Raw genomic sequence first — 26,315 nt, 5'->3', positions numbered from 1 at the left:
CAAGCTGAGACATCATCCTGGATTTCCTTTCTTTTTTTTTTACTCTTCATATCCAGTCCAAGTTAGAGTGACTTTATTTTTTAAACATATTTTAAATCTTTTTTATCCTCTCCTCTGTTTTCGTGGCTGTCCTCCTAATCTAATCCCCTGTCATCTCTTACCTGCATCATTCAAGTAGTCTCCTAACTGCTCTCCCTGTGCTCCTTCTTACACCCCTACAGACCACTCTCTCTGGGCCTCACTGATTTTTTCAAGATGTAAAGCAAGTCTGTATGTTTGTTGCACAAAAACTCTGCAGACTCCTCATCACACGTACAGTTAGAGCCGGGTCTTTGGGTCTACACCTCCCATTCCCCTTCCTTCTCTTCCATAGCCATGCCGGTTTCCTTTCATTTCCTCAAAACTTGGGGTGTTTGGCCCTCTCTTGGCTTGGGCTCTTCCTTTGTCTGGAGTGAACTTTCTCTAGATCTTCAATTAGCTGACCACTTTTGGTTAGTCAGATCGCAGCTCAGATGCCTTCCTAGAGAGACTTTTTCTGACCACATGTTCAGAGTAGCCATCCAGTGACCTCCCTTTCACATCCACCCCCCCCCCCCGCTTGTTTGTTTTTTTTTTTTATCACACTTACCATATTTTAACTTAGGCTTGTTGTTTTTCCCTGCCTTCTTCCTGCCTGTGAACATTCTAGAATGTAAGATCTAGAAAAATGGTAGGGTCATTTTATATCTTGTTGAGTGCTACAGCCTCAGTACCCAGAATACTACCTGGGCCAGAGTAGATGTTTAATAAATGTTTATTAAATGAATAAGCTGATGACTATAGAGCTCATTAAACCTGAAGCTGTCATAAATTGGAAATCTAATTGGGAGCAAAGTAGCTAAACACTTTGACATTTCTGTCTGATAAATGAGTGTGCTAACTTATTTGGCTTGCTCACCAGCTGTTCCTTACCTCAGCATAGGGTATTGTCTCACCCTGCCCCTACGCAGGCCCTGCAGCCATTCTAGTTGCTTCCTGCCTTGGCTGGTTCCCCAGCACACTGTCAAGGTTGTCTTTAAACTGGCCAAGTCAGACTCTGGTCATTTATTAACCATAGTGACTTTAAACCAAGTTTTTATCTCTTAATGCTTCCTATCCGACAGCCGCAGCTGGGCTGTGTCTGTTCGGTGCGTTCCAAACTGAAGTTGAATTAAGAGATATGCTGTAGGAGCCAGGAGAGACCATTGATGTTATTACGTGCCAGGCTTCCTGCGATCCCCAAATGGAGGACCTGGGCAGTGCCACCCTTTATTTGTAGGCCAGGGGAAGTCTGTCAAAGAGAGAAATGAAAAATGAGAGTGGAGAGGGAATTCAGTAAGCTTATGATAGTGAAGTAAGTGCCCACTGGTTGCTGCTTCTCTCTAGCCAGTGGAAAACAGCTCACGTGTTCCTTTAAACTTTTGCATGTTTTGTGGGCAGAAAGCACTTTTCACTTAGCTGTGCCTCTGCTGCCGCCAATGCCAATGGCTTCAAAATAAAAGCAGCACAGTTTGGGGGGGTGCAGTGGACATTTTCCCCCCTCAAATCTGTGTGCCTGTTTTTGCACATGTATATGTTTATGTGTGTGTCTGTGTCAACATGCTGCCTAATGAAAAGAGGAAACAGAACTAGTGATGGTCAATGTCATCTCGAACTTCTTAGTTTACTTTGTACTTTGTGATAATGTAAGCAGCTTTGGGGTTGGAGGGCGGGGGTGGGGTAAGCCACCCTGTTTCTCAGCAGTAGTGCTGTTGGCATTTTGGGCACGACAGGCGTTTGGTGTTTGTCAGTCAGGGTGGCCCTCTGCCTTGCCAGATGTTAACATCCCTGAACCCTTGTCACTAGGCCTCCAGTGACAACCAAAAATGCCTCCATAAATTGATATAAATGCCTACCTTGGGGTGATAAATGTTCCTGGTTGAGTTAGGCAGAAAATAGGACTGAAAGTAAAAAGGATATTTGATAAATGTGACAGAAACAGTGGTTGGACCAAGTAGTGCAGGGGTTGGCAAACCACAGCCTGTTTTTATAAAGTTTTATTGGATGCAGACGTGCACATTTGTGTAAGATGATGATGTGTATGATGACGTTCTGTGGCTGATTTTTGTGCTACAGCAGAATTGAGCAGCTGTGAAGGAGACTGTATGGTCCACAAAACCTAAAATACTCATGGACCTTTGCTGTGCTGACCTTGGTCTCTGGACCAGCTGCTTCCTCAAAAGCCACAAAGACTCCTGAAACCTCACACATCCCGGGGCTTTAAAGTCCTCTACCTAGAATTAAAAACAAAAACCTAATGTTTATTTATTTTTGAGAGAGAGAGAGAGAGAGAGACAGACAGACAGACAGACAGCGTGAGCAGAGGAGGGGCAGAGAGAGAGGGTAACAGAATATGAAGCAGGCTCTGGGCTCTGATCTGTCAACACAGAGCCTGATGTGGGGCTTGAGCTCATGAACTGCAAGATCATGACTTGAGCGAAAGTTGGACACTTAATCGACTGAGCCACCCAGGTGCCCCTCTACCTAGAATTTTAATCTCTTGGTTCTTTCTACCCATATTCCCATTTCCCTTGTCTTGGGATTTCTTGTGATTTCTGTATCTGGAGTGGTAAGATGGAACAAAGTAAGAATTAAACTATTTTCTGCTTTTGTTGTAAGGTAAAATTTGTTTGTATTTCTTTCCATTTTTTTTCTGAGGTATTTTCATCATACTAGCTCTTGTCTCCTCTTTTCATGTCTTTCATGCTTTTCTTTGCTGTCTTTTAAGACTTCTTTTGGAGAAGGTAAGACAAATGAGGTAGATAGAATCTGGAATATTAGCACCTTCTGTGTGCCTGGCCATGTTCTGGGTGTTGTAGATACAAGTGAATCTACCTTTTGGTCCCTGAACTCATTAGTGAAGAGAAGATAAAAATGCATGGAAGAATTAGAGAAAAATTCAATGGAAGACAACAATGGGGTAGTTGGAAAAGTATTAGTCTTGTAATTGAACTAGCTGCAGATCATGGCTTTTACAGGGTTAATACCATTTGTCCTGTAGCTGCTCTCTACCTTTGTTTCCTCATCAGTAAAACGAGAACAAGCAATGCCAGTCTTATGAGCACGAAGTGAATGAACTTTTCGTGAGAATAGTTGTTTAAGTGATTGTACAGAAAGTACTTTGTAAAACAAATACTATGGGAATAAAAGTGTTACTCTGTGGTCATGTAAGTGGTACTCATGGTCCTCATGATAAACAGAATTTTAATTTGGTCTTGGAGAGAGAGAGCCTTTGAATAAGTGAAGAGGAGGAGGAATGAAATCCTAGATGTGCTTATGTTTGTGTACTGCTCAGCCCACATGAACAGGAACATGATACGTGGGTAGGGAATGGGCGAATGTGCAGCCAGCAGGGAGCAAAGGTGGGGATGGGGCGTCATAGAAAACAGATTGGACTGATAAGCTAATACTGGAAAAAATATACTCACTAGTATCAAGTCCTGCAGAATTTGCTACTACTACATTTCTTAGAATATTACGAGTAGGAGGATTATTATGAAGGAGTAAGTCAATTTTTCAGAGACAGAAGAACATAGCAAATTTCCAAAGTTTTTCATGTTGTGTCTGTAATAACATTTGGAAATATTTAGAGATTAGGCTTGAAATCACCCATAAAGAAGTACACTTTCTCTTTAGGTGACATAGTTATAAATAGTCAAAATGGGTATTAAGTATTGTTGAGTGTCATGTACCTTTTTCCCTCCATTATCAGTTACATATGAAGTTTCTCTAATGCTTCTTTGAGGTATTTTCTACATGGTCATGTGGACTTCATACTTTTTAATAAGTTGCTGGATTTAATTTATTCTTTATTTAGGATTTTTATCTTATGGACTAGAAAGTCTGGAGTGATGATTAGGATTCTCTTTTTTCAGATAGTGTATCTTTTTGAGGACAAAAGCATTCTTTATTTTTATTGCTAGGTTATCCAAATATACTGAAATACATTAGGAGGCTTAAGACTACGTCTTTAGCTGTGGTATTTAAAACTTTGGCTTAGGCAGTGGCAACTGTTTTCTGGTTCAGGCCATATTGTCCTCCTTTACCCCACAAAGACTGTAGACCACTTGTGTCTGCCTTATTCCTTTAGAAATTATTGATATATGTTAGGTCCTATTGTGTTAGCTGCATTTACCTTGGTCTGCATAGAGCTTTTATTTTTTTTTTTAATTTTTTTTTAATGTTTATTTATGTTTGAGACAGAGGAAGACAGAGCATGAGTGGGGGAGGGGCAGAGAGAGAAGGAGACACAGAATCTGAAACAGCCTCCAGGCTCTAAGCTGTCAGCACAGAGCCTGATGCGGGGCTCGAACCCACGAACCGTGAGATCGTGACCTGAGCCGAAGTCGGATGCTTAACCGACTGAGCCACCCAAGCGCCCCTGCATAGAGCTTTTAAACAAACACAGAAGTAAATGTAAACAGGGGGTCACAGTGAGCCTGTCCGAGGAAGCAGGAAGGCAGGGTGATTTGGTTTAGCTAGGGGAAGGGAGTCCTATTTATTGTTTTGCCTTTTGCAGACTTCATGATTTTATCATATATTTATCATTAAAATAAGGCACTTATTATAGTCCTGCCCACTTACTTACATGTTTTAATTTGATCCAAATTCTTCTATATACTAGAATTAATTTCTAGTGAAATTTATTTGTTTATTTATTTACTTTTTTTAGAGAGAGAGAGAGAGAGAGAGAGCACAAGAGGGGGAGGGACAGACACACACACACACACACACACACACACACACACACACACACAGAATCCGAAGCAGGCTCCAGGTTCTGAGCTGTCAGCGCAGAGCCTGATGTGGGGCTTGAACTCTCAAACTGTGAGATCATGACCTGAGCTGAAGTCAGATGTTTAACTGACTGAGCCACCCAAGTGCCCCTCTAGTGAATATTACTTTATGACATTTGTGTGTATGCTCAATGAGTGAATAATCTGGGGGTAAATAATTTCATTTTTTAAATTTATTTAATTGTTTTGAGAGAGAGTGAGAGAGGGAGAGGGAGGGGCAGAGTGAGAGGAAGAGAGAGAGAATCGCAAGCAGGCTCCACACCAACAGTGCAGAGCCTGACCTGGGGCTCCCATCTCACGAACTGCAAGATCCTGACTTGAGCCAAATTTGAGAGCCAGATGTTTAATGGACTGAGCCACCCAGGCACCCCTAGGTGATAAAATAATTTTAAATGATCTCTATATCTGAAGTTGAAATTGGGAGGTTAAAATTGTGACTTTTCACTTGTTTCAGAAAACTCATTGTCTAGTATGGCAACGAGTAGACCAGGGCAATTGCTTTCAATACAGGAACAACTAGGGAACATCCTATACCACGTAGAAGTTGGCATCATTGTTTTAATTTGCTTTGGAAAATGACCTTTATTCAGTGTGCATACATCTTTATGTAATTTCAGAGCTCCTTCCTACTGTTTCCAGAGGCAGTTGATCTGCTCTGAATTGTTTGTTCTTGTCTATAATAAAAAATTAAAAACTTTTAAGATGTGTTTGTTCTTTTGTGTAAGTAAATAGTTTAAATTATTACTGAAAGTGGGCTTTATGATTCAGCCTAATCCTGAGTCCACGTAATTTTAATAAGTGATAGTGACTAAAACTCGGAGCAGTTTGGAATTTAAAGTATATTTATATCTTTCCCTTGCCTAATAAAACCACCCAGGAACTCTACTCTGAGCATTATCTCAGCACTTCTTTCCAATCCAGCCCTCCTTTCACTAAATATGTATGTCTTGAGAAGATATGCAATAATTATGTTTTTTCTCTTTTATTGCCTCTTGCAGATCCTTTTTTCTTTCTTTCTGAGCTATGGAAATTAGGTTCCTTATTAGAATGTTCATTGTATTAGCTACACATTATTTTGTCCTTGCTTTCTTCAGAATGCTACTCCAAATTCTAGACAGAAAAACCTCAAAATAACTTGAGGAATTTTTTTTGTTTAATTCAGAAAATTTATCATTGTCTAAAAGTTGGAACCTGATTTACCTACATTGGAAATCACACAACTTTCACTCAAATTAAACCTGTCTAAAACTACTTTCTATATCATTATAACGTCTATATGAAAGTGTTTATAAAATCAAGGAAGCAAACTAAACTTTTAATTTCAAATATATCCTGAACAAAAGAAAACCACTTCCAATATGAAAATATAAATTCAGCCAGAGAAGTTATTTCTATCATTTTGGGGTACAATTATTATTATTTTTTAAATGTTTATTTATTTTTGAGGGGGAGATGAGTGGGGGAGGGCCAGAGAGAATGTATCCAAAGTGGGTCTGTTCTGCGCCCCCCCCCCCCCCCCCATGGGAGCCTTGAACTCACAAACCATGAGATCATGACCTGAGCCAAAGTCATGCTTAACTGGACTGACTCACCCAGGTGCCCATGGGGCACAATTACTGTAAATATTATTAGAAACACAATATAAAATAAGGTGAAAACTTTAAAGTTCTTGATGACATAGGTTTTAAGGAGGAAATAAGATTATTTAATGATAATATATAATAATGAGGAATCTTAATATTTACTAGGGATTTGATAAAAATGTAGCTGTATGGAAATAATTTTTAAATTTATTTTGATGTTTCCACATAAGGATGTAAAATTGATAGAAATCAATTAGAAATCTGTCATGATATTAGTGAAAGTGATACTCCTTTGTAGCTATATTTTATTTGACACAGAAAAAGTGCTATAACATTTCTTCTTAAATACAGTGAAACCTCATTCATGGCTTCCTCATTTATGAGTTTACCCACTCACAAATATATTGGTAACCCCCAAATCAGTGCTCACGGTGCTTTCACAGTTGTTAGTGGACATCGGCAGAGCTGAGAGAATCTGAGTGCCTCCTGTGTGTATTCCCAGCTGAGTCCAACACGGCAGGTGCTCTGCCTTCTTGTTTCAGCTCTCACACTGTATAAACAAGTGTCCCTTTTTGGGGTCTGTCTAGTGTTATATTTTCCACATTTTTGTGCCCTTTGTTGGTGATTTTGCTGTTTAAAACGCCTCTGAAGTATAGTTCAGAAGTGCTGTCTAGTGTTCCTAAAGACAAGAAGGCTGTGATGTGCCTTACAGAGAAACTACATGTGTTCATTCAGTAAGCTTTGTCCAGTAAGCTTCGTCCAGGCATGAGTTACAGTGCTGTGGGCTGTGAGATCAATGTTAATGAATCAGCAATATTTATTAAATAAGATGTCTTTAAACAGGAGCACATAAAACAAGGCTATATATTAATCAGTTGATACAAATATGACCAGAGGCTTGCAGAAACTTAACCCTGTATTCCCCTATGAGCCGTGATTCAGTATTCACTAATTCAGTCTTTACAGCAGCTTTATAGAACATAACTACAAGAATGAGAATCAACTATATCTGGAAGACAGCTAATGAGTTACATTACATTTTAATGTGTGCAGCTTTTCTTTTTATCAAAAATCTAATCGAATTAAATTTTAAATTAAAACTTAAAGCTGTGTAAAGTCTGGAAGTCTTTCTAAAAAATTTTTTAAAAAGTCTTTCTGATTTGGCAAAGATAAAATTATATTCAACATCATTTGACATTTGTTGTTTTATATTCTACTCTCCTCACCCAAATTAGTCTGGCATATTAATTTCTTATATATATATATTTTTTACTCACTGAAAATGTATTCGGTGATTTTTGTTAAGCATGGATGCCACAAAGAAAATATTAAATAAACATCTTTTGTGGGTGATACACAGAAACTGTTTCGATATGTAGTAAAGAGGACTATTTAGAGAGTTCTTTGGATGATCTAAAAGAAGGGCATTTAACTAAATGGGGAAATAGAAGCATTAAAGAGTATTTGAGATGATTTTTGGGAGGAGAGGGCATCAGGGCAGAGTCAGGAAAGACACATTGGAATTAGCTGAAGAACAGGCCGAACAGTGTTCCAGCCGAAAGGAGGCCAACGAAAGTCATTACTTGGGGCGCCTGGGTGGCTCAGTCAGTTAAGCGTCCGACTGACTTGGGCTCAGGTCATGATCTCACAGCTTGTGAGTTTGGGCCTGCTTTGGATTCTGTGTCTCCCTCTCTCTGTCCTTCCCTTGCTCTTGCTCTGTCTCACAGATAAATAAACATTGAAAAAATTTTTAAAAATCATTACTTGAATTTTTGATCATCCCAGCAAGGAAGGCTGAGGACTTACACTAAATAGGAGCAGTGACCGTGAGTTAAAGGATGAATTAGAGAATTGACAACTCATGTAACCTAGGGCAGGGCAAGTATAGTCAAGGCTGACTCCGGGATTCTGTCTCAGTGACTCGGTGGTGCTGTTCTCTAAGCCATGGTTGCAAGCATAGAGTAAGTCTAGAGTGGGAGATGATAATAAGTCCGGTCTGGACATGTGTTAGAGATCTGTGTCAGCCTTCTCTGGATTTTATATTCCTAGTTAGTTATCTTTTCATTTCCCTTTTTGGTATTCACAGACTTCCCCAATGAGTTGCCAGCATTCGTTGTTCCTACTTCTTACTCCCACTTTGCTCAGCGGTCTGGTGTCCACTCCTGCCCTTCCAGGAATGCTGTTTGGTCAGTGTCACCAATGATTGACATGCTGCTGCATCTCTCTTAGGTACAACCCGGCACTCTCTCTGTGACAGGCTTCTCTTTGGTTTCTTTGAAATCACACACACTCCTGAATTTCTTCCTTTCTTTCTCAACTTCTCAGTCATCTTTGCTAGCCCTTCCTTCTCTGCTTGACCTCTGAATTTTGAAAACTTGAGCCCTGGTATCTTTTCTCTTTCTCATTTACTCTCTCTCTGTATGAACTTAACCAATCCATGGTTTGTTTAATGTATTTGTATGATTTGTAATGAAAAGAAAAAGACAGTAACATATGTACATGATTTAAAAAAAAGCAAATGCAATACCAACAAAGGCTATACAATGAAGACTAAATCTTGCCCTTACTCCTGTCCTCTGGTCTCTTAGTTCACTTTCCCACAGGAAACCAGTTACCAGTTCTTTGATATCTTGCCAAAGATAATCTTTAGATTTATAAGCATGTGTATGTATATATCTTTTAAAACATCATAAATGTTGATATTCTAAATATATACACCATTCTCTCCCTTGCCTTTTTTACTTAATATATCTTAGAGATTATTTTGTATAGAACTGCCTTTAAAAAAAAAAAAAAAAGGCCATATACTATCCCTTAACCATCCAGACTCTAAAACCAGAGTCTACAACTAGACTCTATCTAAAACCAGAAACCAAACCAGAAATATTTGGATATGATGGGGTATTTGTATTTCATTGCATGATGTATTAAAATGTATCTTGCCATCTCTTTTTTGAGAAAGGATGTTTTCATCTTTAATTTTTATGAATGATATAGTGACTGGCCTTTCAGAGACAGAAGTGTGCATACATCCAGGTCAGCTCGAAAGAAAGATTTATAGAAATGGAATTGCTGGGTCAAACAGGATGTGCATTTAAAAAGGCATTTTCCCCCCTCCCAAGCCCTACCCTTTTTTCTTGGAGTATATTGTTAACCAAGTAAGTAACAGATGGGTTTTAGGGGGCATGTGCACATGAGCTGATTTTTCCCACTGTAAAGAACATTTCCTTACTGGCCTTTGTTTAGAGGTTTGTTATTTTTATTTGTAAGTTTTTGAGAGAAAAAAGTTGTCTTTGTCCCTCACAGAGGTTTTGAGAATAGTGTTCATGTACATGTTCTTTTATTGTTTACACAGTGCAAATTGAAAGTCATTGTTCATTTGAAGTGGAGCTTTTAAGTGTATTCATTTATGTGCATGCGTTTTGAAGGCTAGATTGAGAAGAGGACACGAGAGGGTTGCTTATTTGTGTTTCATTGTAAGGATTTTCCCCCTTTTCTGTAAGACCTAAAGTAAATATTTTAAAAGTATCATTCTAGTTGTTAAACAGGTAAGCTAGTTTTTGAGGATTGAACAGCTTAAATATGATTTGTATTTTAGGTGTACATAATCTTATCAAAGAGTATTAGGGCCATTTGAATTTTTGATTAACATAAAGATGGCTAATTTTAAGAACCAAACCAACTGGCAACTGAAGGTATGTTTCCTGTAAAGCTGGCAGGTCATATCAATAGAAAATTGGAAGGGGAGTAGTACAGACAAGGAAATATAGTGTTTATTTCTTCCCTCATTGGCTTTTTGTTAATTAAAGGAAATCAATGAGAATGCTATCTTAAGTTAGACTAACCTTCCTTCTAAGGTGATCTCATTTCCAGTCAGTTTTACATCAAACATAATGTGTGTAGTATATTTGATCTCCAAAATACAATTTTCTTCAATAATTATTCCTGGCCCACTTCCTTCCAAAAGATCATTGTAATGGCCAAAGGGTAATTTTTTCCAGTTTTACTGAGATATAATTGATGTATAACATTGTGTAAGTTTCAAGTGGAGAATGTGATTATTTCATGAACATATATATTGCAAAATAATTACCACAGTAAAAGATAAGTTGACACATCTGTTATCTCATATAATTCCTTTTTTTTTTTTTTTTTGTGGTAAGAACATTTAAGATTTACTCTTAGCAGCTCTTTAAGTGTAATGTCTAACAGTAGAGGATTTATTTGAATGAATTTTGCATTGAAATAGTAGTAATCAGTTACTAAGCATTATGCTATAGAGAGAAGCATTTGATAATTTAAAGACAAAATAATGTTTCATATGTATGATATACATTAAAACACTTGGAAGAATATACAATAAAAATGTTAACTATGGTTGTCATCTTTTGGTGAAATTATGAGTGTCTTTAATTTCTGTGTGTGTGTGCACGTGTGTGTGTGCGCACGCACGTGTGCAGTTTCCTTTCTGGTTCTTCTCTATTCGTGTGTTTGGGAAGCAATTTTTTCTATCAAAACAATTATGTCAAAACTGTCGTCATTTACTCAGGTATAGAATATAAGGAAGGCCAGATTTAAGAACATTTTGTGTTAAAAAAAAAAAAAATCAAATGCTTTGTGTGAACCAACCACATGTTTTAGTTGCCAGCATAGGTTTGGAGTCCCGGGCCACCATGCTAGATGTGCGTGTGCGGATCAAAGAAGGAAGAGGTCCGCTGGGATCATGCCTTCCTCCTCCTTCCCTTTCTCTCTTATCCACAAGCTGTTGTTTTTATCCCCTTAAGAGTCCACCAGTGAAGTTCAGACTTTCTCATTTCTTCTTTGTAGATCCCTTTTCATCTTCTCCTTTCCTAGCTTGAGTACCAGGTGAGGCCCATGCATCTCTTCTCTGCCATCATTCTTTTTTAAAAGTATGTTTTGCTTAAAGGAGGCTACTTTATCTGGGGGGCTGGGAAAGGAAGGACTATAAGAACGGCATCCTTGAGAGGTTAGCACATGAATCCAAGCAGTGTGATCTGATAGGTGGTGACCCTACAGAAGCAGCTAGTTAATTAATTCTGATAGTTGATGGTGTTTTAGTAAGAGGAGAATTCATAAATAAGAAATTTTAATGGTACCTGAAAAGATACATTAAATGCCTTACTTTGAAGTTCAGTGGGCAGTTTCTAAACTAACATTAACGTATGAATTATCTAAAAATATCTGTGAGTCTCAGATTCCCATTCAGGGTAACTAGGAGCCAGCAGTGGGACACGGCTGTTTAACCAACCCGTGTCCATCACCTGCTGAGCACAGAGTTTATAGGAAAGTCATGTGGCAGCCATTTAACACCTGTGCCGGCCACGCTTACGGGCATAGCCTGACACCGTGCAGAAGTGTCCGAATATGTGGAAAGCAGAGACGTATGGGCACTCCAGAGGGATCTCAGAGTGAGATGAAGGAAGAGCATTGACAAACAGCAGCCAGTGACACTGCCTGTTTCAACTTTGGGGACCCTGGCTCTAGATACATGCTTGAATTTGGGAAAATCCTTAATAAAGAAATAATTCTCAATTAACGGAGCTCTCAGAGGTTTGATTTGTGACACAATATTGCGATGCAGGCAGAGGCAGAGAGAAACATAGACCATTGGGGCAGCAGGTCATAAAAATGAGGTGAATAATGGCCACACTGTTCCTAAACTTCCAGTAGTCTTTCACCCAGAGTTCAACAGTTTTCAAACAGGTATTTCTTCAGTGCTCAGCAAGAGCCCCTGAAGAAGATACTAACCATGGTCCAGGCAGTAGTTGTGATAGCCTCTCTGCATGTTCACATTTGGTTTGCTTGGAAACAAAGACTACCAGCTTTTGCGGGGTGAATCTTTTTCTGTTTTAATTTTTTAAAGTTTATTTATTTATTTTGAGTGAGAGAAAGAAAGCTGAGTGGGGGAGGGGCAGAGAGGAGAGAGAGAATCCCAAGCAGGCTCCATGTTCAGCACAGAGCCCAACGTGGGGCTCAATCTCACCACCACAAGGTCGTGACCTGAGCCAGTGTCAGGAGTTGAACACTTAACTGACTGAGCGACCCAGGTGCCCTGTGGGGCACCTGTGGGATGAATCTTCAGCTTATAGTTATAGTTATATATAGCCGGCTACTACAAAATAGCAGTAGCCACTGCTACAACCTATCATGGCAGCTAAGGCAGGCTTTGTAAAGCACACTCCCATCATGTCCGCCCTCACCCCTGCTGCTGGCCATGGGGTTGGCTCTGTGGCAAACTTATTTTAAGGTGTCGGTAGCCCATTTGTCATTTGTCAGGCTGGCGTAAGACCCCTGGATGTGACGTTGTCCGTTTGTACTACTAGTAAAGGAACTCTATAGCAAGGTGAAAACAGAACGTACTTTTTTATGTTCTTCACCTTTGTATTTTCTACCAAATTTTGCCTTTATTTCTTTATTTCGTCGCCCTCTGTTTAAATAATAATCAGTGCATATTAGCCCATATTTTGGTCGTTATGTTTGGTTTGGACCTTCACATTTCCAGTAGGAAATTGTGGAGAAGAACACATACAGAGGAAATAAGGGTCTGGAAAACAGGTAATAATGAGTGATTCAAGAGAAGGCAGCACATGGATAGGGCTTACTCCGCTATGAAAGATATTTTCCATGGTTCACAGCCTTGGTGTTTATTAGCATTACCTGGTTTAAAAAATATAGATGCCTGGGTCCTATTCTGAGAATATCTGTTTTAGTTGATTGAGGCAGGGGCCAGCTGTGTGGTGTGTGTGTGTGTGTGTGTGTGTGTGTGTGTGTGTGTGTGTGTCGTGTTGTGTATTTCTTCCCCTCCAGAATCTCCCTAGATCATTCTGTATGTAGCCAAGAATTAAAACTAGTGGATTATATATTTTCTGTTTAGTGCCAGAAAGCAGAATTAGTAGCACTGGGGAAAAGGTACAAGATAGAAAGTTTCAGCTCATAATGGAAAATATTCTGGTAAATAGAACTTTCTCCTCCTACAGTATTCAAGGATACAAGAGTTAATCACTTGTGAAGGATGCCGTGAGAATGACTGCTTTGGATAACACGAAGGACTCAGTAGTGCCTTCATTTTATTTACAAAAGGAAGTGCTGCGGTGCTTCCACAGATTTGGCAGGTGGCGTGCTAAGACCAGCTTTGGGCAGAGGGAGCCTGAGGTGTCTGTGGCATGTCTTTGTGGAGATGTGAGTTGACCACACAGCTCTGGAACTCACAAGAGAAACCTGACTAGGAGAACGTCGGTGAAAAGGTGGTGGTGGAAACCACCATCCCTGTACTGTTTATCATTCATTTGACTCCTTTTGTTATAAGCTTACCGTGCGTTACTAGTCCCCGAGTTCCTGGAATTTACGGACAAGGAAGCTTAAATCTGAAGAATCCTTACGCAATTACCAGACAACTTCTTAAATTGTTCTGTGCCTAGATTGCTCAGCTGAGCCCAGGATTACAACTGGATTATAAATTTCTCATTAAAGTCCTTTGCAATACATCTAACATGCATGACAACATTTGCACGTTGAGGTTGATGAAAAAGAGGGAAATTTTGGTGGTGATTTCTCAGCCCAGAAAATAAAATTGGAAAAAGACTTCTAAGATACCTTTTATTTAATTTATGTTTGTCTTTTTTTCTTTTGCCACCCTTTCCTTTATCTCTTAATTTTCTCGCTTTTGTACCATTGTTATTATTGTCATCAGTTCTTGAATAGAGCTATTTCTTGATACACAGTTATTCCTTAGTACCTGATTTTAACATCTGGTCACGTACTCTCAAGGATTTAGTGAAGATAAGATACTAATGTAACTTCACAACCACAGGTATCGAGAGGCGATTCAAAAATGGGACGAAGCACTGCAGTTAACCCCAGATGATGCTACCCTGTACGAGATGAAATCACAGGTAATGGTTATGAAGAATTTCACTTCCATTATGAAATTGTACTATGTTTATATTTGTTTGGTGAATAGAAATGAACCAAAATAGCATTTCTTTCCATTTTCTTTCTCAAATATGTCTTTTTAAATTTTTTTCAATATTTCCTTTATAGAAAACATGTCACCATATTTATTGCTCTGCCTCTTGCACAACATTAGAAATTCATTTCTTTTCACAACGAAGTTAACTTATTTCAGCCTATGGTAAGATATGAACAGATGGCTATCTTTTAGGAAGTCACTGGTAATTTCTTAAATAAATGAAATGTGTTTGCTTTCCTTGGAAATTAATTATAGTGGACTGACCAATAACTTCATTTCTTCAGAATGAGGGTGGATTGGACTCCGGATGATATGTCTCTAAAAATGGCCTAGTCCTTGGCAAAAGGTCAGAATAGACTCAATTTATTTTTAAAAATAACATTTGAATTTTAAAAATACATTTCTAATATTTTGTGGGAAAGTCTGTAAAGAAAATCTCTGAGCAACTGGATTAAGTTATCCAAAAGACGTAAAAAGTCTCTAATAGAGCATCAAACATATTTTTGGCAGGGAGTAGTCGCGCTTCAGCCTTGATCTACACACCTTACAGGTATCTTTCAGGTAATGATTTCAAACATAGGGCACATTCTTTATCAACTTTGATTTTAGATCAGCCAAGAAAACCCCAAACAAATTATGTCCACTGGATGAAGTACTGCGAAGACCTTCATTTGGTTAAGTCTTTAATTTTCAGTCTTGACTAGATATATATTAAAGGCAGTATTTGTGGTGAACTGTATGAAATAGATTGTTTAACTTGGAACCTGATAATGATAGTTGTGTTACAAATCTTATGAAATGCGAATGGTCCCCAAAATGATAGTTAAAATCTAGCCTTTTCCCATAGATTGAAGTGGAAGGTTCTAGAACTCCCTATTTTTCTGCTTTGTATGGTTTGGAGAACCCAGTTGTGGGGAGGCATGTGGAATGTTTAAGTGATTTTTGTAGCAGGAAGATGTTTATAGGGTGGTGGTTGAACAAATTTGAATTTGTCTCATTTAACAATGAGACCTGGGATCTCCTGAAAACCACATCATAAATAGAACAATCAGAAGTGGAATTAAGAGTTCAAATAGCTCTGAGCCACCATGGCTAGAGTATGACCACCTTATTTTGACCAGATGGACAACAGGGTTCAGTGACTGAAAAGGAGATGTTTTACATTTTCATAGTTATTTTAGGAATAGGAAGAAGAATATTTGTTCCTGACCCTGATGGGCAGAGGAGTGGGTCAAAACTACTGAAGTGCTATATTTACCAGACTAAAAATATTTTTTTTTAAATGAAAAGATTTGTTTGCATATGGTTATTCATTAGTAGTTTGCTAGTTTATGAAAATTGCTGACAGGTTTTATTTCTTCTTTTTGGTTGTAGGTCCTAATGTCTCTTCATGAAATGTTCCCTGCAGTACATGCAGCTGAAATGGCCGTGCAGAGAAACCCACATTCATGGGAGTCTTGGCAAACTTTGGGACGTGCTCAGCTTGGATTAGGAGAGATAGTCCTGGTAATGAAGTCAGGTTATTATAATGATGAAATTTTGTTTTGTTGTGTTTTTGATTAGCTGAACCAAAAAGTAAATAGCTATTTATCATGTCTATGCAGAGAGTAAATAGCAAATTACCTCTTAAAGGTATTAATCCATAAACACAGATAAAAGTTATTACTGAACATCTTTTCCATTTTATTTATTTATTTTTTATTTTTTAACGTTTATTTATTTTTGAGACAGAGAGAGACAGAGCATGAATGGGGGAGGGGCAGAGAGAGAGGGAGACACAGAATCCAGAGCAGGCTCCAGGCTCTGAGCCATCAGCCCAGAGCCCGACACGGGGTTCGAACTCATGGACCGGGAGATTGTGACCTGAGCTGAAGTCGGACGCCTAACCAACTGAGCCACCCAGGCGCCCCCATCTTTTCCATTTTAAACATCAATTATATTAGAGTCAGAATATTTTTTCAGGTATTAGACATCATGAAAATTTTTTAAAAATGGCATTTGGTAAACCTTACTGAAATACATATAAAATAAGCAACTCTTAGGTTAGTTTTTTGCAACATTAAGGTCTCCACTTATAAAGTGATGCCAGTAATACATGGAGACAAAACCCCTAATAGATTATGTAAGGGAAGGAAGAAAGTAGAGTATGGGAGAGTAATGATGATAAATATTTAGACGGAAAAGTTGTCAGGCTTAGTGAGGGGAAAATGGGGCAGGATAGAAGCTTATGAAAGTGGAATACTTATTGTGTTGTTTTGTTATTAATTGGTACGTAATGCATTTCTCAACTTGTCTGGACCATAACTTGTAGGAAGCACAGGCTAAATAGATGAGAGGTGGTTAAGACAATTATCCTGTTTTTGTTTTTGTTTCGGCAGGGCTACATATACCTGGCAGCTGACTTCCTCAAGAGTGTTTGCAAATCTAATCTAGTACTGGCAGATTTTGTTTGTCATTAACTAAGATTGTTTCAAGGCTTTATTTGCCTTTTACAGGTAGAAGTAAAACAACAAATAAAAAATTAAAAATGGTTTCTTTAAAGGCTAAGGAAATTACTGGTAAAACCTGAATTTAACTTTACTAACAATGGCTTTAGTAAGTTATAGATAACTTAGATTTTTCTGGTACTCTTGTAAATATTATTTCTATTTACCAAAAGGTGTCAAATTCTCAGAAATCATAAATATGGAATTTTGATGAGAGAATAATTGGTTTCAAGTAACTTAAATATGATAATCCAAAATGAGGTTCACACTGATGGAAACCAGTTTAACCGAAGTCCATTTTCCGTTTTTTTTTTTTTTTTTTTTTTTTCTACCTGAAGACTTAAATCATACCAGAGTTGGAGAAAAGAAATTCATGGTATTTTGTTTTCTATAGGTTAACAGGAAAACAAATGGAGCTTCTTACACAATACTTTCCCCCCATTTCTCCTTTATTTAAAAACTTACAAAGCATTATCACTTTTGCTTGTTAAGTGTCTATGGTAATGTGGAAAAAAATCTCTAGGATGTAATGTTTAGCAAAGACTGCCCAATAGAGAAAGAAACTCTTGCAGGTGACACAGTAGAATGCTTCCAACCAGTCGGTAAAAGTAAAATTGCTTAATATTTTAAGTTGTTTTGAATAAGGGAACCAGTTGTTCAACTCTTACTTTTTTTCCTGTTGATATGGTTCTGCCGATTAAAATTGTGAAATTCTTAGAGGGATTAAAAGTGTTATTTTTTTTTCCCCTTAGTTAATGTAATTTTTTAGAGCTCTACTTGGAAAAATCGGAGTGTAATTTTTATGTCAACTTAAGAGATTCTTTTGAAAGACTGGAATGGTAAGAAAAAAATGACTATACTTAAAATGTCATAAAGGAAGGGTCACTATGAGAAATATATTGAAAACATGCTAAAAACTGTAACATCTAACCATTCTTCCTATATATGTATATATTTGGACAAAAACACAAGAAAATACTTACATAAATAGATCAGGTAGTAAGTTAAAAGTCAATAGTTGGGGATAGCCCCAATAGTAATTATTTAGGTTTTTACATAGAGTTGAGTATTGGAAGTTATCAGTCACTAAGTTCTTCACCTGAAACTAATATTACACTATATGTTAACTAACTGGAATTTAAATAACATGAAACTAAAAAACAAAACACGCCTGGGTGGCTCAGTCGGTTAAGCGTCCAACTTCGGCTCAGGTCTCCCGGTCTGTGAGTTTGAGCCCCACGTCGGGCTCTGTGCTGACAGCTCAGAGCCTGGAACCTGCTTCAGATTCTGTGTCTCCCTCTCTCTCTGCCCCTCCCCTGCTCATGCTCTGTCTCTCTCTGTCCCTCAATAATAAATAAATGTTAAAAAAATTAAAAACAAAACAAGTTGGCTGTTGGAAAATGATTGTGACTTAGTTTGTTCTTCATTTTCTAATTGAAGTGTAGATTTAACTTACCAATCGAGATCTTTTTTTTTAATTTTTTAAATGTTTTTATTTATTTATTTTTGAGAGAGAGAGAGAAAGAGAAAGCAGGGAAGGGGCAAAGAGAGAGGGAGACACAGAATCTGAAGCAAGCTCCAGACTCTGAACTCTCAGTGCAGAGCCTGATATAGGGCCTAAACCCACGAACCTTGAGACCATGACCTGAGCCAAAGTCAGACGCTTAACCAATTGAACCACCAAAGCATCCCATATTTCTTCTTTTTTAATGCAGGCAATTATCTCTATAAAATTCCCTTTTAGTTCTACTTTTGCTCTGTCCCATAAATGTTAATGTGTTACATTTTCATTCTCATTGGTCTCAAGATGTTTTTCCCTTTTGATTTCTTTGACCTATTGGTTGTTCAAGATTGTGTTGTGTAGTTTCTACTTGTTTGTGAATTTCCCAGTTTTTCTTCTGTTGATTTCTAGTTTTATTCTGTTGTCGTCAGAAAACGGGGCTCCTGGGTGGCTCAGTTGGTTAAGCGTCTGACTCTTGATTTCAGCTCAGGTCATGATCTCAGGGTCGTAAGATCAAGCCCCGAGTCAGGCTCCAAGCTGAGTGTGAAGCCTGCTTAAGATTCTCTCCCTCTGTCTCTCTGCCCCTCCCCCACTCACTCTCCTGTACTCACTCACTCTCTCAAAAAGAAGAAAAGATGACATACTTGGTATGATCTTAGTCACCTTAAATTTGTTAAGAAGACTTGTTTTGTGACCTAACATGTGATGCTGTCCACTTATCATGTGATCTTTCCTAGAAAATGTTGTTTGTCCTTGAGAACAGTGCGTATTCTGGTGCTGTTGGGTGGAATGTTTTGTATATGTCTGTTCAGTCCCTTTGATTTATAGTGTTGTTCAGGCTCTCTGTTCCCGTATTGCTCTTCCTTCTGGATTCTGTCTGTATTCATTACTGGGATTTGGGTATTGCAGTCTCCTGCTATTACTTTATTGCTATTTCTCCCTTCACTTTTGTCAGTGTTTACTTTATATATTTAGGTGTTCTGATGTTGGGATGCATATATATTTATGATTGTTATATATTCTGGGCCAATTGACCCTTTTATCATTCTTTAATATCCTTTGTCTCTTGTGACAGTCAATACATGTTAGTATTATGCAGAGCTAAGCTCTTGGCTTCAGAGGTAGGCATTCTTGGTACCTTCCTGATCGTGGTTTAGTCAAGAAATCCCTAGATTCTTATATTTGCTGGTCTGCAGAAGCTGAACAATGCACTCGCTCTGTCTTAAACCATATCCTTAATTGTACTTCAGTGGACTTTTACTCCTCAGCAGTGATGTGTCAGTCACTTTCTTTCACACTTCTTTAACTTTTTTTTTTTCATCATAATCATCATGCAGTGTTAAGGGTACAGCCTAAATGTCTATCCTTGCATTCTAATATGTTTTTTAAACAGATATATATGTATATATCTTATATGCATACATACATATATATACATATTAATATATATTATATATTATATCATATATATACATATATAGTAAAAAAAAAGATATAGATGGAGATATTGTAGATTCTATTAAATCCACTCATTTTTTAAAATAAAGCAAAGGAAAAACTCTGATTTTTTTTTTTTATCTCCCTTAGGCAATTCGAAGTTTTCAGGTAGCCCTTCACATCTATCCAATGAACCCTGAAATATGGAAAGAAGACCTTTCTTGGGCAAGAACACTCCAGGAGCAGCAGAAGGTAGCACAGAAGATTAAGAAGTGTGACGCGTCAGCGGAAATGACACATTTCTCACCAAAGTCAATCCCCGACTATGACTTTGAAAGTGATGAGATTGTTGCTGTTTGTGCAGCAATTGCGGAGAAACAGAAGACAGTTTCAGCAAATAAGACAATGGTTATTGTTTCGGCCTCTGGGACTGTAGAGACGGTCACTGAGAAGGAAGATGGTGCTACACCACCAGATGGCTCTGTTTTTATCAAAGCCCGATAAAAGTAGCAGGAACCCTTTGAATCTGGCTTTTTGATTGCTCTTAAAGTTTGAGGCCTAGGGACATCTACTGTGGAGAGACAGAATAAAACTCCTGTTTGTAAAATGAGTTCTGCAGATGAGGCATATAAAAACTAAATGGTAGAATTATTGTATAGTGTTTGGGCTGTGCTTTGATAAGTTACAATTTAAACTTCTTAAGATTAGAATTGTGAGTACAGTGGGTTTTGATTAATAAACTTAAAAAAATAATCCAAAAATGTAAGTGAACGCATTTTAAAGACACAACTTGAAAAGTGAATTCTCTAATAGTGAATAACTTGATGGCCAGTGTTATTAAAATGTTGACTCGTTGGCTTTTGTTTCACGATAAAGGAAGTTGGTGATTTCTTTCCCTCCTAATACTCCTGTTACTATTCACTCTTCTGTTTTTCTGGTTGCATTAGAGGAAGTCTCCCAAAGCTCAAATATTTTTTGACATTTATTTTGCTTCAAAGTTGTCATTTGGTTATTTTTGGAATCTTTGAAAGTTTGGCTGAAAATGCATGCAACTGTATACATTCTAAACATTTTCTGGACTTTCTCTTCATTCTGATTTGTGCTTATATTTTGACTTCAAAATTATTACAACAATGGTAGTTGCCTTCTTCAGTATTAGATATGTGAAATACTGATCAATGTCACAATGATGGTTTTATTGTTTTAGTTGTAAAAGTAGATAGAGTATTCCTTACCACAAGTGAGTCATGTTTAAGATGTGCATTTTTGAAAAATGCTTTTATAGATATGTCATATCAAATTGTACTGGTGCACTGGCCCAGTCGAAAGTAGTATTTTCTTCTCCTTATTTTTAAAAGCTTAAAAACTCTGAAAAAAACTTACCTTTTGCTTTTAACGTTCCAGCTGATGGTTTGGAATTCTTTTTCTAGATAACTTTTTTGGAACTACTCAATTAAATTACAATTTTAAATAGCTAAATTATGTCTTTCTAAAAAAGTAGGGATGTTTATGAGTGTCAGTGAATGTATATATCTTGGGCATGACATACATAGGAACTGAAACATGACTTAACAGTACAATCCCATGAGTGGAGAAGAATATATTTAAAGAAATATTTCGTTGAAAGGCCACGATCGCATTCACAAATCAATACTGTCATTGCTAATATGAGTTATTTTTATACCACATATATTATAGTACAATTATATAGAACTACTGGGTCCTGTTACTTCTGACACTCAGGAAGCTATTTTTGCTGTAAAATTAATTTTTTCCTTGTCAGAGATGAAAGTAAGCTGTTTTAAAGAATCTTACCTTAACCTGTTGGAGCATGTAAGTAATGGTCTACATTTTTCTGAGATGATTTAAAAAATGTTTCCTTTAGTGGAATGCTTACCTCTTTTTTTTTTTTTTCAGAGTGTTATATTTTCCCTCAAAGTTACATCAGAAAGTTAGCTGTGGTTAGGTTAGTTTTAGAGTAATTGAAAAACACAAATATTAGTTACATTTTATTTTGTTTAATAAAGGATATTCTCACAGGGTAGATACTTGAGTATATACAGAAGTGAGCATTCACCCTTTGGTATGTGGTTTTGAGTAGTGGGTTTTTGTTTATCGTGTAATTTGTGAATAAATGGTTTTTTCTGCACTTTAAAGATTTGCCTCTGTGTTAGCTTTTGAAAAATTTGATTTATTTAATTTCTTTCTTATGTGAAAATAAAATATGTAAAGCACCTTGTATCTTGCATAGGAAGTACTCAGTAAATGTTAGCTATTTCTATGAAGAACTTGAATTAGTATGGAGATATTTAACCTCAGTTTCTTCTGATTTTAGGAAGGTAGGAGAACTTTGTAATCTTTATCAGAAAGTGAGAAGTCACTACTTTTAGTATTATAGGACAGATGGTTATCAGTTCTTGGCATAACAGGGGGGATTGTTCTTGGCATAAAATCTGTGCCTCAGCCCCAAAAGGGGCAAGACCCAGGATGGAAGGCATGTAGCCACTAAATTCTGTTAACAGAACCTAGTGTTTTTTCTGTATTATGGAGAGGGAAGGCAGCTCATTTATCCATGCTCCAAAGGATTCTCAGCTAGTATCTTCTATGCATGAGGAGAAAAATGCATATATCATTTTGTAAAGATGTGAATAGTGATCTACAGACATTTGCTAAACCTGTTAACTTCACTAACAAATACTTTTGAGTCTGAAAGAAAAATAGTTGATGCTACAGTGATGTAATTTAAGATGTTTAATATACCTTCTGAAATAACACTAAACACTGTATTGAACATAATTTATATTATTCTTGTTTGAAAATTGTATGGCGTAGATACTCATTTGTCAGAACACCACACATCCAGGTCATGCCTGATAATTTGAGAATCCATATATTATTCTGTAGATGACAGGATTTTAGATTATAGAGTATTTATCCTAAATGTGCTAATAAATACTACATATGCGTTGAAAAATCATGCAAGGTATAAATCACAGAACCCAGATCTGTAATTGGGACCTCGGTGCAAAATTTTATGGTAGTAGTCTTAGCATAAAGACTTTTAAATTGATGTTATTTGGTAAAACTATAATGAAGACTTAACTAAAGAAGCTTTGTCTGAGAAAGCTAAGAGTTTTCATGCTTATAACTGACCAGGATAGCCTCTTCAGTTTGAAAATTATGTTTTATGTAATGACATCAAAAGCTTGTCACTACCGTTCCCAGCAGTAAGAAAAGTTTGTATGCGTGTGTATAGAGGCCTTTTCACAAAGCCTGAAAACACACACACACACACACACACACACACACACACACACATATATATATATATATATATATGGGGTGTATATATATATATATACACCCCATATATATATATACACCATATATATATATATATATATATATATATATATATATATACACACACCTTTCTAATTTGACTCTGGACCAGCCATTCTGAGCTTTGATTTCATGACATATGTGTATCTAAGTGAGTTATGAGTTGACACAAGAACTATAGTTCCATAATTATCTTTAAATCAATGGGTATATTAGATGTGTTTTTTTCTGAGAGATTTTTATCGAGCCTGTGGTATGTACTTTGTAACTGATGACATATTAGGATGGAGAAAGTAAGGGTTTTTTTTTTTTTTTAATACCAGTAATAAAATACAGAAATTTGTGATTTACTCATTATCAAAGTAAATTAAAATGAAATATGTCACTTAAAAAAATTTTTTTAATGTTTATTTATTTTTGAGAAAGAGAGAGAGTGTGAACAGGGAAGGGGCAGAGAGAGAGGGAGACATAGAATTTGAAGCAGGCTCCAGGCTCTGAGCTGTTGGCACAGAGCCCGACATGGGGCTCGAACTCATGAACCACGAGATCATGACCTGAGCCCAAGTCGGACGCTTAACCGACTGAGCCACCCAGGCACCCCTGAAATATGTCACTTTAGTCACTTGCAATTAAATATGCCCCCTTGAATGGAAGGGAAGGGGTAGCCCTGGATAGCCTTATGGCTGGTGTACCATGAATTGTGCCTTTGTGAGTGTTGTATGTGAACTTGCTGTGTGTGTCAAGGTGGAGAAATGTTGATCTACCCTTTGTGGGGAAGTCAGAGGGCAGAGGTAGCCTCCTTTCACGGTGCTTCTTTGGACATCCATTAAGCAAGCAATTGCTCCCTTCCCTTATCCCTCCCGCCTCCCTGGGAAAGAGCGTTTGGGATAAAGAACTGGACACGCAAACCCCTTTTTTGGGATTTATCATGTTTGTGGAGCCTATGTTGTGTTCTCTTGCCAGACATGTAAACTTTGCAGTGAAGGCTCTCTGCTCTGTGGTGGTGTAGGATTGCCCATGCTTTGGTGAGCAGGTCTGTCTAATTCTGGGTTAGCTATTAGGTGGCCATTTTCGGCACAAACCTAAATTACATCCTTTAACCTAGATCTTTCAGCAATTAATCTGACATACTGAATCTCCATTTGCCTGACTTGGTCTCTCAAGTGGCTCAGAAGACAGGAGGGGACAAAGGGTATTTTATGATTTCCTCAAACTCCAACAAAAATTGGTGAAAATTATATTTCATTTTTTTTAGAAATAAATTTGTTTAGTCTTTTTTTTAAGTTTATTTATTTATTTTTAGAGAGGGAGAGCAATCAGAGGAGGGGCAGAGAGAGGGAGAGAGAGAATCCAAAGCAGGTTCTGTGCTATCTTCGAGGAGCCTGACACGGGGCTTAATCTCATGGAACTGTGAGATCATGATCTGAGCCAAAACCAAGAGTTGGACACTTAACCAACTGAGCCACTCAGGCACCCTATGAAAATTACATTTCAAAGCATGAGATAAATTAAAAACCAAATTGGGAATTTTTTTCTAATTTTATTATTTTTTTTAATCATGGTAATTCTATGTTATTGGAATGTTAATTTTAAGGTAATGTTAATTGCAAGGTAATATGTAAACATTTTCAGAATATTTAAAAGATCTACTCACTTGGAATTGTCATAGACCACAATATTGACTTGATTTAAAAAAAAAAAGTGTGGGGGGGTGGCACCTGGGTGACTCAGTGGGTCTAAGAGTCTGACTTTAGCTCAGGTCATGATCTTACAGTTCATGAGTTTGAGCCCCATGTCAGGCCCTGTGCCGACAGCTCGGAGCCTGGAGCCTGCTTCAGATTCTGAGTCTCCCTCTCTCTCTGCCCCTCCCCCACTCACACTCTTTCTCTCTCTCAAAAATAAATAAAATATTTTTTAAAAATTAAAAAAAATTTTAATGTTTATTTTTGAGAGAGAGTGCGAGCAGGGAAGGGCAGAGAGAGAGACACACACACGGAATTTGAAGCATTCTGAGCTGTCAGCACAGAGCCTGGCACGGGGCTTGAACTCGCGAACTGTGAGATCGTGACCTGAGCTGAAGTTGGACACTTAACTGACTGAGCCACCCAGGTGCCCCATTGACTCACTTTAATTAGAATGAAAGAATGTAAAATAAATCAAATTCTCTGCCTACCCTGTCAACTTTCTTAAAAGTGTAATATACATATAATAAAATGCACCCTATGTTATAAGTCTACAGTTAGAGTTTTTTGGTTTTTTTTTTTAATATTTATTTTTTGAGAGAGAAAATCCCAAGCAGGCTCCACGTTGCTGGTGTGGAACCTGATGTGGGGCTCGATCCCACAAACCGTGAGTTTATGGCCTGAACTGAAATCAAGAGTTAGTCACTGAACCACCTGAGCCACTCAGGTGTCCCTACAGTTTGTGGAGTTTTGACAAATGTGAACAACCACGGAATCCCCAATACCATCAAGAGATAGAATATTTACATCACCCAAAAAGTTCTCTAATGCTCATTTGCAGTCAGTTCTTCTCCACTCCAACAACCAGTACTGTTCAACTACTATACTTCCTGTGACTGTAAATTAGATTTGATTTTTGTAGAACTTCAAATAACCATACAATATTTACTCTGTGTCTGACAGTTTTTGTTCAGCATACTTTTGAAATCCACCCATGTTGGGATTCATCTATGCTATTTTGTATATTGGCAATATGTTTTATTTTTATTGCTGAGTATTATTCTGTTGTATGGATACACCACAATTTGTAGCTATTCATATATGTTGATGGACATCTAGGTTGTTGATAAACATCTAAGTTGTGGTCTCTTATGAATAAAGCTGCTGTGTACGTATGTTGCAGGTCTGTGTGTGGATATGTGTTTTCATTTCTCTTGGTTAAATACCTGGAGGTAGGATTGTTGCGTCTTATGGTAAGTTATGTGTAACTTTACAGGAAACTGAAACTTTCCCATAGTATCTGTGCCATTTTGCATTCTGACAAACAGTGTATTTAAAGGTTTCAGTTGCTCTATATCCTTGTCAAAGCTTGATGTTGTCATTGTTTTTTAACTAGTGGATGTATATATAGTATATCTCATTTTTAAACATTTTTTTTGTT

The 26,315-nt window shown here is 37.5% G+C and overlaps 1 protein-coding gene across 5 annotated transcripts in view; it reads left to right on the top strand.

The window, feature by feature from the left end:
- The window catches only part of TTC33 (tetratricopeptide repeat domain 33), a 39,494-nt gene extending 17,488 nt beyond the window's left edge, over nt 1-22,006 (top strand). For all 5 annotated transcript variants that reach the window (XM_060637665.3, XM_060637663.3, XM_060637662.3 and 2 more), the window contains 3 exons: nt 14,268-14,349; nt 15,801-15,932; nt 20,001-22,006. In XM_060637665.3, the coding sequence (XP_060493648.1) occupies nt 14,268-14,349; nt 15,801-15,932; nt 20,001-20,354 (568 nt within the window). In that variant the 3' untranslated portion in view covers nt 20,355-22,006. The remainder of the gene's footprint in view (nt 1-14,267; nt 14,350-15,800; nt 15,933-20,000) is intronic.
- The last annotated feature ends 4,309 nt before the right edge of the window (nt 22,007-26,315 follow it).

Source organism: Panthera onca, chromosome A1, assembly GCF_046562875.1.
Source record: "Panthera onca isolate mPanOnc1 chromosome A1, mPanOnc1 haplotype 2, whole genome shotgun sequence".
Taxonomy (NCBI): Eukaryota; Metazoa; Chordata; class Mammalia; order Carnivora; family Felidae; genus Panthera; species Panthera onca.
Note: the sequence above shows the minus strand (reverse complement) of the source record. Positions and strands in the feature narration are given on the sequence as shown.